Source organism: Falco punctatus (assembly GCF_963210335.1).
Source record: "Falco punctatus genome assembly, chromosome: 4".
Classification (NCBI taxonomy): Eukaryota; Metazoa; Chordata; class Aves; order Falconiformes; family Falconidae; genus Falco; species Falco punctatus.
The window spans coordinates 73,988,461-74,001,254 of NC_137583.1; the positions used below are offsets into that span (position 1 = coordinate 73,988,461).

The 12,794-nt window shown below is 40.2% G+C and overlaps 1 protein-coding gene across 6 annotated transcripts in view; it reads left to right on the top strand.

The window, feature by feature from the left end:
• FAM171A1 (family with sequence similarity 171 member A1) overlaps nt 1-12,537 on the top strand; it is a 98,273-nt gene extending 85,736 nt beyond the window's left edge. For all 6 annotated transcript variants that reach the window (XM_080386362.1, XM_080386363.1, XM_080386365.1 and 3 more), the window contains 3 exons: nt 5,122-5,238; nt 7,676-7,790; nt 8,451-12,537. In XM_080386362.1, the coding sequence (XP_080242488.1) occupies nt 5,122-5,238; nt 7,676-7,790; nt 8,451-10,152 (1,934 nt within the window). In that variant the 3' untranslated portion in view covers nt 10,153-12,537. The remainder of the gene's footprint in view (nt 1-5,121; nt 5,239-7,675; nt 7,791-8,450) is intronic.
• The last annotated feature ends 257 nt before the right edge of the window (nt 12,538-12,794 follow it).

A 12,794-nucleotide genomic window follows, 5' to 3' on the forward strand; every position in this document is an offset into this window, starting at 1 on the left:
GCTGTTTCTACTCCGAAGATGCATTGACAAGTTTTCTTTGGAGCTACACAATCAGTCTTGAACAAAAATGATCAGATCCATTACATGCAGTTATGTGTACTGCTTTTTATTTATAATCCTATATTTCTTGTTAACAGTTACTGCACATCATGTACAAAACTGAATAAGCAGTGAAGCTAGTTGTTTGTGCTGAGTTGGGCGGGGAGGAAGTAGATGTTATGGGATATTGGGAGAGTAACAAATTAAATTACCATAACACAGCCATGCAGGGGGTAAGACCTCTCTTCCCTCCTAAGTCCTTCTGCTTAGTTCTCCTGCAGTTGTAATCCCGCCTACACAGGGGGAAAAAATTAATACTGCTTGCTCTTACTCCATTTGCAGGGTAGGAATGGACAGAAAAATGGAAGTTCTTTACTCACTGCCCCTCACTCTCCTCCCTTGCTTACAAGAACAAGTATGTGAGGATGCAGAGAGTAACTAGCTGCATTTTTAGAACAGGAAAACGTCTTGTTTACTGCTGCAAGGAAGAATCTGGGATGGGATAGGGACTTCATTCTTAAGGCTGCATAGCAATGAACTCTTGCTAACTCAAGGCAGCTTGAAACACTAGGAGCATAGCCAGTAAGTACAATGCAGTTGGGTTTTGCTCCATAGAAGGTCCGACCATTAGTCATTACAGCAAGGCATTGCATGTAGGGATCTACAAGAACACTGCTTGGCGTTTAATGATAGTTGAAAAGCACCAGGATATTAGAACCTATAAAGGATGTAATATAAGAGATACCTGGAAATGCCCCAGTGGATTTGCAGCATACTGAAGGCACATCAGTTCCCTTCAGTAATTACTGTCTTGGCTTTCAACTATTTGATCACACAAGAAATGATACAGGACTTCATGTTTCAACTGTTTCTGCTCAAACCTGTTCTGCCATTGCTGTTCTGAAGGACTGAGTTCTTTATTCTCTTCATCCCACCACGCAGGAGGGTGCTCTGTTTCATTAGTGGACTATTGGTAAGAGATGGTAGCATTATAAGAGGTGGGTTGATCACCAAAGTGTTGGACTATGAAAGTATTTTAAAAGTTTGTGTACCCATTGTTCCCAGGAACCTGCACTTGGTGTTGTCCTGATGAAGGAACTTGGGACAGTGTCATTTCAAAAGTAATTCTTTTCTGGCTGTCTTCACATCCTAGTGTGTAGGGTATGGTCAAGGAAAGCTTTGTCACTCTTCTTTAAAGATGACCAATATTGAGTATATCTGTTACACTTTTGAAAGTCTTACCTGTCCATAACAAAGTGAGGGAATTCCATTTTTCCCTAGTGTTAGACAGACCAATACATTTCCTCGATTATATCCAGTGATTAGCAGAAACAGGTGACTTAAATGAGCAGAAGGCAATGATGAAACCTGACTGACCTTGTACAGTAGATGCTATTGTCTGCTTCCGTTGCAAATACCGGGATTCCTTTCATTGCTAAAATATGAGCAATCTGAGCTGTTGGTTGTTTGGCAGGATGGCAGCTGAGCTCTGCTCCCAGCAATGAGTGCAGCTTCTGTTAGCTTCTTGATCACTGCATTATGCAAGCACAGTGTTACTGGGCAAAAGGCTTTTAAAGAGACATTAGGAGGATGGTGTTCATCAGAATGCAGTGTGATGTGAGTAAGGCAAGCTGGACGAAAGTTCCCCCTAGTGAGGGAATCAATAATAGCTTCTGCTTAAGGAGGTAGCTATAAAAATAGACTACAAAGATAATGAACTTTGCTTAATTATGTACGTATGCGTTCTGCTTGTGTGTGTATTTAGCAGGCTTAGAGGTAGTAAGAGAAGCATGGGAAGCATGATGAATTCATCACCCAGGTCCTTCCATTCTTTTTTTTAAATCAGCACTTTTATATCTTTTCTAGTCTTAACATTTTGTTTCACATAGTTGCATTCTTGTTATCTGAACCTTGCAGAAAAAAAAAATGACAAAGTTTAAGCTTACAGGAGTTGTCTTACCAAATGGCATTTTAGGCACAAGACAGAAGCAGTTTTTGACTCTATGGGCTATTTTTCATCTTGTGGTTCAGAGCTATTAGTATGACATCCTCCCCAAAAGTGCACAGGTAGAAAATCTGAAGGGATACTGGCCGTCTTAGTGGAAAAAGTGAATCTACTTCTCCTAGTTTTTCCAGAAACTTCACACATAACTGTGGACAATTCCATTCTATTATTCCTGATAAAGTTTCCCTAAAAGAGGTAAACTAATGGCTACATCAAGATGTTCTGATGTGCAAATCTGTGCATACAGATTGTGGTCCTCTTGGTAGTGTGAATCAAAATTACTTGTCTTGTGTGACCTTCTTTAGGGTAGCAATAGTTGTTATTTCATATACAGACTGGAAATTATACTTGGAAAACTGAAAATTACATCAGTGCGGTGGTTTGACCCTGGCTGAATGCCAGGTGCCCACCAAAACCACTCTGTTGCTCCCCTCTTCAGCCAGACAGGGGAGAGAAAATACAACAAAAAGCTTGTGGGTCGAGATAAGGACAGGGAGATCACTCAGCAGTTACTGTCACGGGCAAAACAGACTCAACTAGGGAAAAATTAGTTCAATTTACTACCATTTGTATCAGAAAAACACTTTTCCCCCACCCCTCCCTTCTTCCCAGGCTTAACTTAATTCCTGATTTCTCTGCCTCCTCCCCCCAGGTGGTGCAGGGGAAGGAGGAATGGGGGTTACAGTCAGTTCATCACACAGTGTCTCTGCTGCTCCTTCCTCCTCACACTCTTCCCCCTGCTTCAGTGTGGGGTCCCTCCCATGGGAGACAGTTCTCCATGAACTTCTCCAATGTGAGTCCTTCCTGTGGACTGCAGTTCTTCACAAACTGCTCCAGCGTGGGTCCTCTACAGGGTCACAAGTCCTGCCAGCAAACCTGCTCCAGCACAGGCTTCCCAGGGGTCACAGCCTCCTCCTCCACATCTACCTGCTCCAGCATGGGGTCCACATGCTGCAGGTGGGTGTCTGCTCCACCATGGACCTCCCTGGGCTGAGGGGCACAGCCTGCCTCACCAGGGGCTTCGCCAGGGGCTGCAGGGGAATCTCTGCTCCAGCTCCTGGAGCTCCTCCTGTCTCCTTCTGCACTGACCTGGGTGTCTGCAGAGTGGTTGCTCTCACAGTCTCAACTTCTTTCTCTTGCTGGTGCAGATTTTTTTTTTCCTTAAAAGGTATCCCAGAGGTGCTACCACTGTCACTGATTAACTCGGCCTTGGCCGGTGGCGTGTCCATCCTGGAGCCAGCTGGCATTGGCTCCATCGGACATGTGGGAAGCTTCTGGCATCTTCTCACAGAAGCCACCCCTGTAGCCCCCCACTATCAAACCCTTGTCATGCAAACCCACTACAGTCAGTAATTCCTTTCCCTTGTTGCCCGCAAATTCCGTTTGGTTGCAAATACAGCCACTATCTGGCAACAATAGTCACCTAGATCTAGAAATCCTCTCAAACATGTATTTTTCTAAATGTTTCACTATATTGAGATGGGTTTATGATTAGCCAAAGCTGGTGGACTTCAACGGTGTACTTAGACAGGAAAAATCAGTCGTAGAGAGGAAATAAAGAAAGAAAGCTGTTCTCATCTGTACAGGCTTTGCGCAGATGGACAATCTAAGGAACACAGAGGAAATCATCAAGATCTGAATGGTATTTAAAAAACAAAACAGCAACGGCATCTCTTCTGTGTGTTCTACACACAGCTGAGTGTTCGGGTGGCTGTCGTCCACAAATGCTCATGCTTAGTCCTGAGTGATGCCTGGGGAAAAGCACCATTTCGGGAATTACATGTAGGAGACTATTTAAAAGGAATCACAAGTACAAAATTCAGCTTGCCTTTGAAGTAGGAATTTGAAGCTTAGCGAAGGAAATAGAGCATTCTGTCCCCCTTTGCACAGAAATACAGAGCTGCGCTACAGAAGTGCAGAGAGGTTTATGCCTTCTTTGTACACAGATCAGCTGTACTGGTAGCAGCCACCAAAGCATGTGAAGAACCTCCATAGCGAGTGAATGCCTTCTGTTATGGCACCCGCTGGAGATGCCAAGCTAGGGCTGCAGCTCTGGGAAACGCTGCTTGGTGCTGGGATGGCTTCCCCGTGGCCGTGCTCAGTGACTAGGCCAGCAATTCTGTGTTTCATTCAAGGAGAATGAATACGGGAGCAGTTTGCAAGCCATACTGGACATCTGATATATCAGAAACAAAGGTGAATTTTTTCTTTTACAACCCCAGAATCAGAAGTCTTAACGAATTACACAAGGCTTACAGCTGATCCAGTTGTAAAGGTTTTTCGTAGCCCAGTTCTTGCAACAAAATTTGTCTTCTGAAAGTAGAACAGTTCTCAACTAGTGCAGATTGTCAATCTGGACTACTTAAAAAGAACTTAAATACGTTGTTTTAAAATTGTCAATCTTATTGATTTTGAATGATCATTTGATAATTCTAAAAAAATATTACATTTCCTTTGAGAAACACATTTTAAAAAATCATCATCTATTACTAAACAGTGTTCCTGGATGCGTGCATATTCTGAATGGCTGATGTTGCTGAATCAAAGTGATGGTGCAGCTTAATTCTATGTTTATTGGCAGTAACGTTCATAAACTTGTTTTCTTTATAGGAAAAATAATATTTTGAGGAAGTATTTTCTTCAGTCTTCTAGAAGTTGACAGCCAGAACTGATCAAAAGGTGGTGTGCAGAGCTCACATGTGGTCTGGGAAATGTGACATCTCTTGAAATACAGCTTTCAAGTGGGCTGTCTGCATATAATCAGCTTCGGGAATATCCTTCTTCAAAAAGGGGGAATCTAATATGACAATAAGTAATTTCTTTTAACCCTTTTTGTAATGGTTTTATTTAATCTTAAATAGGTTTTGTGTACAAAGCTTCTGAGAAGGCCACAGGGATGGCTGCCTGTGGGAGCTCTCAAATGCCAGTGACAAAAAGGCATGATCTCCCATTTCACAGCAATGCACACAACCCCTACAGCACATTGATAGGCTTTGTTACTGCTCCCTTTCCCACTCGTTTGCAGAGGAAGGTGCACATATATCTGTAACACCTTCCCACACCCTTTACATTTACAGGGACATGGCTGAAGAGTAGTTTGGGCCTTGTACAACAAGAAGGAAATCAGTTGACTTGGACTTACATTGCACCTCAGCTGGGCTACTGGGTTGCAGCTATGTCACCTACTATCCCAGGTAAGATGGAATTTAATTTTAGTGATGTTCGCAGCACAGAGTAATTATTTATTCATATATAATGTTTATATTTTTCAGAATGACCTCATCTGAGATGCCACAGCTTGATCAATAATGGATTATTAGAAAACAGAAATCTGAAAGTAAAGGGCTAAAATCTTTTGGGGATTGTGGGGGGCAACTCTTGTGCTCAAAATCTGAGTCATTTCAATGGGAGACTTTTTAAAGTGTACCTGTTTTGATGCATTTATTTCACCACTTCTTGGTAGAGCCATTGCTAGAAAACGAGGAGACCCATAATATCAATGTGTTGGTGTTCCAGCAGGTAGAAAAATACACGCTGTGAAGTTTCTGTAAAGAAACTCCCCAAAGAGATGGATTCACCCAAGGCCAATGTCACCCTGGGTTAGACATTTACTAATGGATTGACTAATTGCAACTTTTTTTTTTCCTTTACTCTGAAGATGCCCATTTTGCCCTGACTATATACTTTGCATCATCTTGATGACTGATCAATTTATACCATGAATAACTTGGCATAGAAGTTCTAGGAAGCGTATTAGCAGAGTGGTATTAGTAGATGAGCTGACTAGTTGCCATCTGCAAGCCTCTTGGCATAACGGTAGAAAATGGCTTTGAACTAGGCATTATATGTACTTCTGTGCCTGTGGAGGTTATCAGTGTCGCAGCTTGCTCTTCCTTGTTTCTGTCTGTGGCTGCCTCTGATTTCTTAGTATTAGTTCTTCGACCACCAATAATCAGAGATATCTCTGTGTATAGACAAGCCAATCAATCAAACAAAAAAAAGCTCCTCTTACAGCTTTTCTTTATTAGGTTTTCTGGATGAAAACCAAATACAGTAGAAATGAAAACATTCTTGCCTTGGCTGTGTAGGCTAAATAAACTATAGCTAACCAAGAAAACAAACTCTAACTTGAGGACTGTTTTTAAAGTCTGCTTGTATATGCCATGAAGTTGTTTCATGATATGCAGGCTTTTTATTTGAGTTTTTATTAAGTGAAACTGCTGGAATATTCAGTTGACTCATTGATGAACAGAGTTCAGAGGCAGGTGCAGATCTGAATAAGCTATCATATTGAATTTAATGGAATTTTACAAAATAATGGTACTTTAAGAAAAAGCGACTGCTCTGAGCCAGACATTTCACAGTTCAGCTCTGTTCCAGGCTGCAAGGAAGTAATGAAACTGGACCTGTAACTCCGAGGTTAGGAGGCCTGTAACTCAACAGGAGAAGGCTTATTTGTCCTTGCAGCTTTAACTAACTTAACCAGCAGAATTTCTACTTGTATTTTACTTCTCATTCTTTTTGAGGGATAGATCTGGGTTCCTAAAACTTTGTTACAATGAGAACAATGTTTTCATGAAAATTCAAGTGATTTATCTTTTCTTCTTTTTGCTTAATGTCCTGAAGCAACAGTATCAATCGGTTCTGTAAAGGTAGTGGTGGGACACAATGTATAAATACTTACATTTCCCAAATGCAATATAGTTTGTTATTTTTAATGAGTTTAATGACTTTTTGCTTATTTCATCTCCTCATTGGATCTATTTGATTTCTTATCTAAAAAAATGGACAAAAATGAGCTTTGTATTCCTAGCAGTGGCTCTACAGACCACTCAATATCCAAAGATAAGGTTTTTACAAATCTCATTATCTAGAACCTTAATGTTGGCCAAGTTTGCTGTCCTTCACAGTGCCTGCATGTTACTCTCAGCTGGTGCTGTACCTCCTTGCCTGAAGATGAAAATTTGGGCCTTTATTTCAAAATCACGACAAGGATTTTACAAATGAACAGGGTTACACATAATTACGCATAATTGTGAAGGGATGCTGTCCACATGTGTGCATCATTTGTATGTTAGAACATTTAGTAAGCATTATTGAAACCTGGAGCTAAAACACTGTTTCACTAGTAGCCTGTTTTTTAAAGCTGCTGAAGATCTGCTTGGCTTGGCTCGATCTAGACTTCAGAGCACCAACACATCTTCCAATGAATACACTGTTTAGTGCAAAGCACCACAGATTTTGTTGAAGAGAAGTTGTTGGCCACAGTGCTGCTACATGTACAGTGCTGGAAGGTGCTGCGATGGCTTTTCTCCACTGATGAGAGCTTTGGTGCACTGTTAGCATCAGGACCTGGAAGGCAGCATTCACTGATGCATGCTCCCATTGAAACTAACTATATGATAAATGATCTGTTTAGCCTTGCGGTCATGAAAACCAGCACATGCTTTCTCCACAACTTGCTCCCTTCTCCAGAGATGGTCTGCTCAATAGACACCAGGGCTATGAGCAGTGGTGTTGCTCGCTTAGCACCCTGATAACAAGGGAAGATGTCCCTCTCTTTGTTTAAGTGTCGTTCCTCTTCTGTTTGCAGGTTATTACAGGTCTAAATTCTCTTTTCTGGCCTTCCAGGTCCCGTTGTAACACACGACATTACCAGCTATCACACCATGTTTCTTTTGGCAATTTTAGGAGGGATGGCTCTCATACTTCTAGTCTTGCTGTGTCTGCTTTTATATTATTGCAGGTAAGATTCACCATCCTGGCTACATAGTTCATGTTGGCAGTAAAAGGGGTTTTGCGCTCATGATATTAAAAGCTTTTGTATTGAAACACGTTTAATTTGGGGGGTGGGGGGAAGAAGCAAGCAATCACTTGAAGAAGAAAGAACAGTGAGAAAAAATGTCATACGTTCCTAGTTACGTACAGCGTATATAATCACTCATTTGGTAGGATGGTAGTTGAATGAATCACACGCACCTGTACCTGTGTTTTCTTTGTAAGATGTTCTTAAAACCTCCTATCAAACATGGGCATAGGTCCAAGATCTCTGTCATTGTACCTGTTAAGCATTCGCAAGTGATCTTTCTATTAGTCTTATATTAAAACGTGTGTTAAACTTCTATCAGCAAGTGTATATTAATGAGTGATTTTGTATTTGCCTCCTCCAGACATTTGCTCCAATTTGTAATTGGTGCTTGAGATATTTCCCAGTTGACATTATTTATTTTTTAATTTTATCTTTGCTGCTGGGATAAGCTTTTAATTGTTAGGTTACGTAATAAAAGCTCAATTCCCCTAATACTAATCACTGTTTTGAAATCTCCCATTAAGACACACTTGCTGCTCTTGTTTCTGTGTACAACAGTCATAAATGTGTAACTTCTTTTGTTACCGGCTTTTCTAGAAGAAAATGTTTAAGACCACGTCAACATCATAAGAAACTGCAACTTTCAACAGCGCTGGACACTTCTAAGAAGGATCAAGCAACCTCAATGTCCCATATAAATTTAATATTTTCACGTCGTGAGTCAGAATTCCCTGGCGGGTTGTCCGTTGCTAGCAATGGACACACTGAAAACTCAGGTGCAAAGGAATTAATCAGTGCTGTCCACATGGAGATGGTATCACCTAGTGGAGAAGCAGATATGCATACACCTATGCTCAAACACTCATTCAGTACTTCACAGGAGTTTAGCTCCCGTGAGGAGCTGCTTTCTGAGAAGGAGAAAGACAAGAGCAGAATTTCCTTGGATGACCTGACTCCCAGTGGGTCTCTAAGAAAAGACTACCATAAATCAGCAGATAGTTTTCCTTTAAAGACAAGAAAATCTACAGAAACAGCTGAAGGCTATGAGTCCCCTATCAAAGACGAATATAGGAGAAGTTATAATGCTATGCTGTCTCAGCCTTTATTTGAAAAGCAAGAGAGAGAAATTCAAGTATCTATGAACCATATTGCTACTGGAAGCAAATACAATATTCAGGAACAAATATACCCCACACCTTCTGCCCCTGAAAAAGAACTGCTGGACTGCAGACCTGCTGATTGTATGATGTCTCGTTCAGTTGATCATCTTGAAAGACCTACATCTTTCCCTCGACCAGGTCAGTTAATCTGCTGCAATTCTGTTGACCAAGTCAATGACAGTGTTTACAGAAAAGTTTTGCCTGCGCTGGTCATCCCAGGTCATTACATGAAATTGCCAGGAGAACACCCTTTTGTTAGCCAGCCACTGGTTGTCCCAGCTGACCAGCAGATTGATGTAGAAAGACTTCAGGCTGAGCTTCCTAACCCTCACGCACGGCTTTTTCCGCACCCCCCGCAGCAGCTGCAACCCCAGCAGTTAGCATCCCAAGCAATATCTCAGCAGCATTTGCAAGATGCAGGTGCAGCTGAGTGGAGTCAACAAAATGCTTCCATGTCTGAATCTATTTCCATTCCTGCCTCACTTAATGATGCATCCCTGGCTCAAATGAATAGCGAAGTGCAGCTTCTTACAGAAAAGGCTTTGATGGAATTAGGAGGCGGGAAGCCATTGCCTCATCCTCGAGCATGGTTTGTTTCTCTAGATGGACGTTCAAATGCTCATGTTAGACATTCATACATCGATCTCCAAAGAGCTGGTAGGAATGGGAGTAACGATGCCAGTTTGGACTCTGGTGTTGACATGAATGAGCCAAAATCTGCCCGAAAGGGAAGAGGAGATCATCTGTCTGCGCCACAGAGTCACCCACCAGTGCAAGAGCACCAGCAGAGAGAGCGGAAGGTTTCAGATAGCACAGCTTACACACAACTTGTGTACTTGGATGATATGGACCAAAGCGGCAGTGAGTGTGGAACAGCAGTTTGTAGCCCTGAGGACAATGCTCTACGATGCCTACTAGAAGGCACTAGTAAGAGAAGTGGTGTGCAGTTGCCCAGCCTGCAGGAGGAAACAAGAACTGTGGATACCAAACCAGAGCCATTAACTAGTCCTGAACACAGAACATCAGTTCAAGATGAGGAGGAGGAGGAGGAGGAGGAGGAAGATGACCAAGGTGAAGATAAGAAGAGTCCTTGGCAGAAACGAGAGGAAAGACCACTAATGACTTTCAATCTGAAGTGAGCTATTGTGAAAATCCACCATTCAGTGGAGTATAAAATTGCCAAATATTCTTTCTGTGGAAGTGCTTGATTTTTTTTCTTCTTTTTTTTGTTGTGGAGAGAAAAGAGAAAAACAAACTGTGGTGAGCAACATTTGAAAGAACTTTTAAATGCATTACTGTGTAAATGTTAGAAAAGAATTAAAATCATTCCTCTGATTTAACAGCTGCCTCCGGTGAGATAGCTGAACAAAGAGTGTGATTGTTATTCCATATACTTGATATTGGTCATCCAGGATGTTGAAAATACTGACAAATTGTTTTGGTTAGTTTATGACCTCAATCTCCTTATGAATGGGAGCTGGTAAAGCTTTTGTTTTGTAGGCCAATTTTATGTTGATAATGCTACTGAAAGTATCTTAAAAACAAGAGTTTGACACATGGTGTCCAATATTGTGCATTATCTCAATGAAAGGCTATGCATTGCTGCTTTTAGTAATATTTTGCTTATACTATGCTTTTCTTAATTTTACAAGTTGGTTGTAAACATTTTATGTCCTTTATTATAAACTACTCAGCAATTTATTTTAATGAAAAACTGCAGGAAACTTGAGTAGCATCCCTTAGCATTGAAGCCTTTTTATGAAACCAAACTGAACTTTGTGTCGACTAAGATTCCTCTAATTCTGGTCCCATTTACTCAAAGTGCCTTTTTTACAGTAACAATGAACAGTCCCTTCTTTTGCTAACTCCTTTTAATTGACCCTACTTGGGATTTTATAAACTTCTGAACTTCTACCTTTTATTTTAAGCTGCATGCCAAGAGTTCCATTTTGTGCTGAGCATTTCTCATTTCAATACAGTGTATTCTGTAGCTATCATGTATATTGTGGATTCTGTTTAGCCAGGATAGACTTAGAAGACATTTTAAAGGGCCCAGAGTAGCCAAGAAGATAGTTTCATTGACTGTATATATTGTTAGTTTCCTCTGGAATCATAAGAGCTAATCATGCTCATATAAAGTGAACTATAGACCGAGCAAGTGGACTGAATGTGTCTAGAAAAATTTTGAAAAAAAAAATAATAATAATGTACTATCCAAAAGTGCCAGAATGACTCTTCTGTGCTTTCTCCATGCAGAGCTGCTTGGTTATCCAAAAATTATAATTGAAAATAAACTGCAAAAAATATCTTTGTGGATTTTTTCCTCTGTTGGTGGTTATCACATTATGTTATTTAATAAGAAAAATACTTTGGTTTCACTTTTGCTGCGCATATTTATGCTTGTGTGACTTACTTATGCAGTCCTCATGAAATTCAGTCAATACTGAAATTTAGATTCCTTTTCAGAAAAGCATCCTCCCTATCTTGATACAAATGTAGCTGTTTACTTAAGTGTCACTGAAGACTTTGGAAATGAAATCCTGGTATCACAAAAATTCTTTATGGAGTCATGCTTGCTGTGGGACCAGTTTTCTTCCTGAGATTTCTCCAGGCACTCACACTTCTTGCACACTTCTCACTTCTTCATGAATTCAAAGAATGGAAAGTATGTGACTTCCACTCTTGTGGAATCCTTCCTATAACTTTGTTTATCATGTTTCATTGAATTATTTTTACACAGCATTAGCAGCAGTCATGCTTAAAAAAATTATTATGTAATCTCTACAGTGATTACAGAAAGCGTTACATAGTTCCTATTTGATTTTTAATAATAAGCCTTGACTTGGATTCATTGCTCTTTTTTTCAATAGATTTCAAGGTTTTCTTAGGAGGCCAATGTTGTAATTTCTGTCTTACTGAATGTCTTACCTGGGAGTCTAGGCTTGAGCCAGGAACTGAATCCCAATTTCTTAGTTCCCAGGCCAGTGCTTCTCTCCATCCACAAAACCACAACCTCTGTTTTGTTTCGATTCATGTTTGGAAGTGGTATGTGTTGTGAAAGAAATCTAAAATAATATTTGTGGAGTGCACTGAATATTAAAGTTACTGTATTAGCAGTAAGTTATGTTGTACTCATCACATGCATTCCAGGTCCTTTCCTGTTCTGTTTGGAAATTTTGCTGCTGACCACAGGTGAACTGGCTCTGGGGTCTGGGTTACTTATTCTCGGTCAGTGCAAGGTCACTGAACAGAAAAATACTACTTTAAAGGAATAGTATTTATCAGATGTCAGTAAGTTCTGGTAATACAGTGTGACTTATTAATCAGAATGCTGCATCAAGTAAACATTCTGGTTAAAACTTCCGCATACTAGAATTATTGTGTTATTTAATTTTCAGATTTCTGTTGTCTTAAATGTGTCAGTTTTACTTACATTCTTTTTCAGATTCCTTTGCAAAGTTTCCATCATTATTATCTTGTAAAGTGAGATTGTTGCTATTAAATTGCAGTGGTTTGTTTCTTTACTTGTGTTGGTTTTATGTTCAAAACACATAGTTTGATGGTTTGGTAATTTGTGGTCCTAATAGAGCAAATATATTTGAACAAACGCAATGTGGGCATTGTACAAATCTTTTTTAAAATAGCATTTTTTTAATTGCTGTAATATCACCAGCCATATAATAGTTTGATTTTGCAGAATATATAGTTTATGAAATGCAATTCTTAGTGTATCCAACACATCTAAGCCACATAGATCAGATGATGGGTTGATATTAGAATG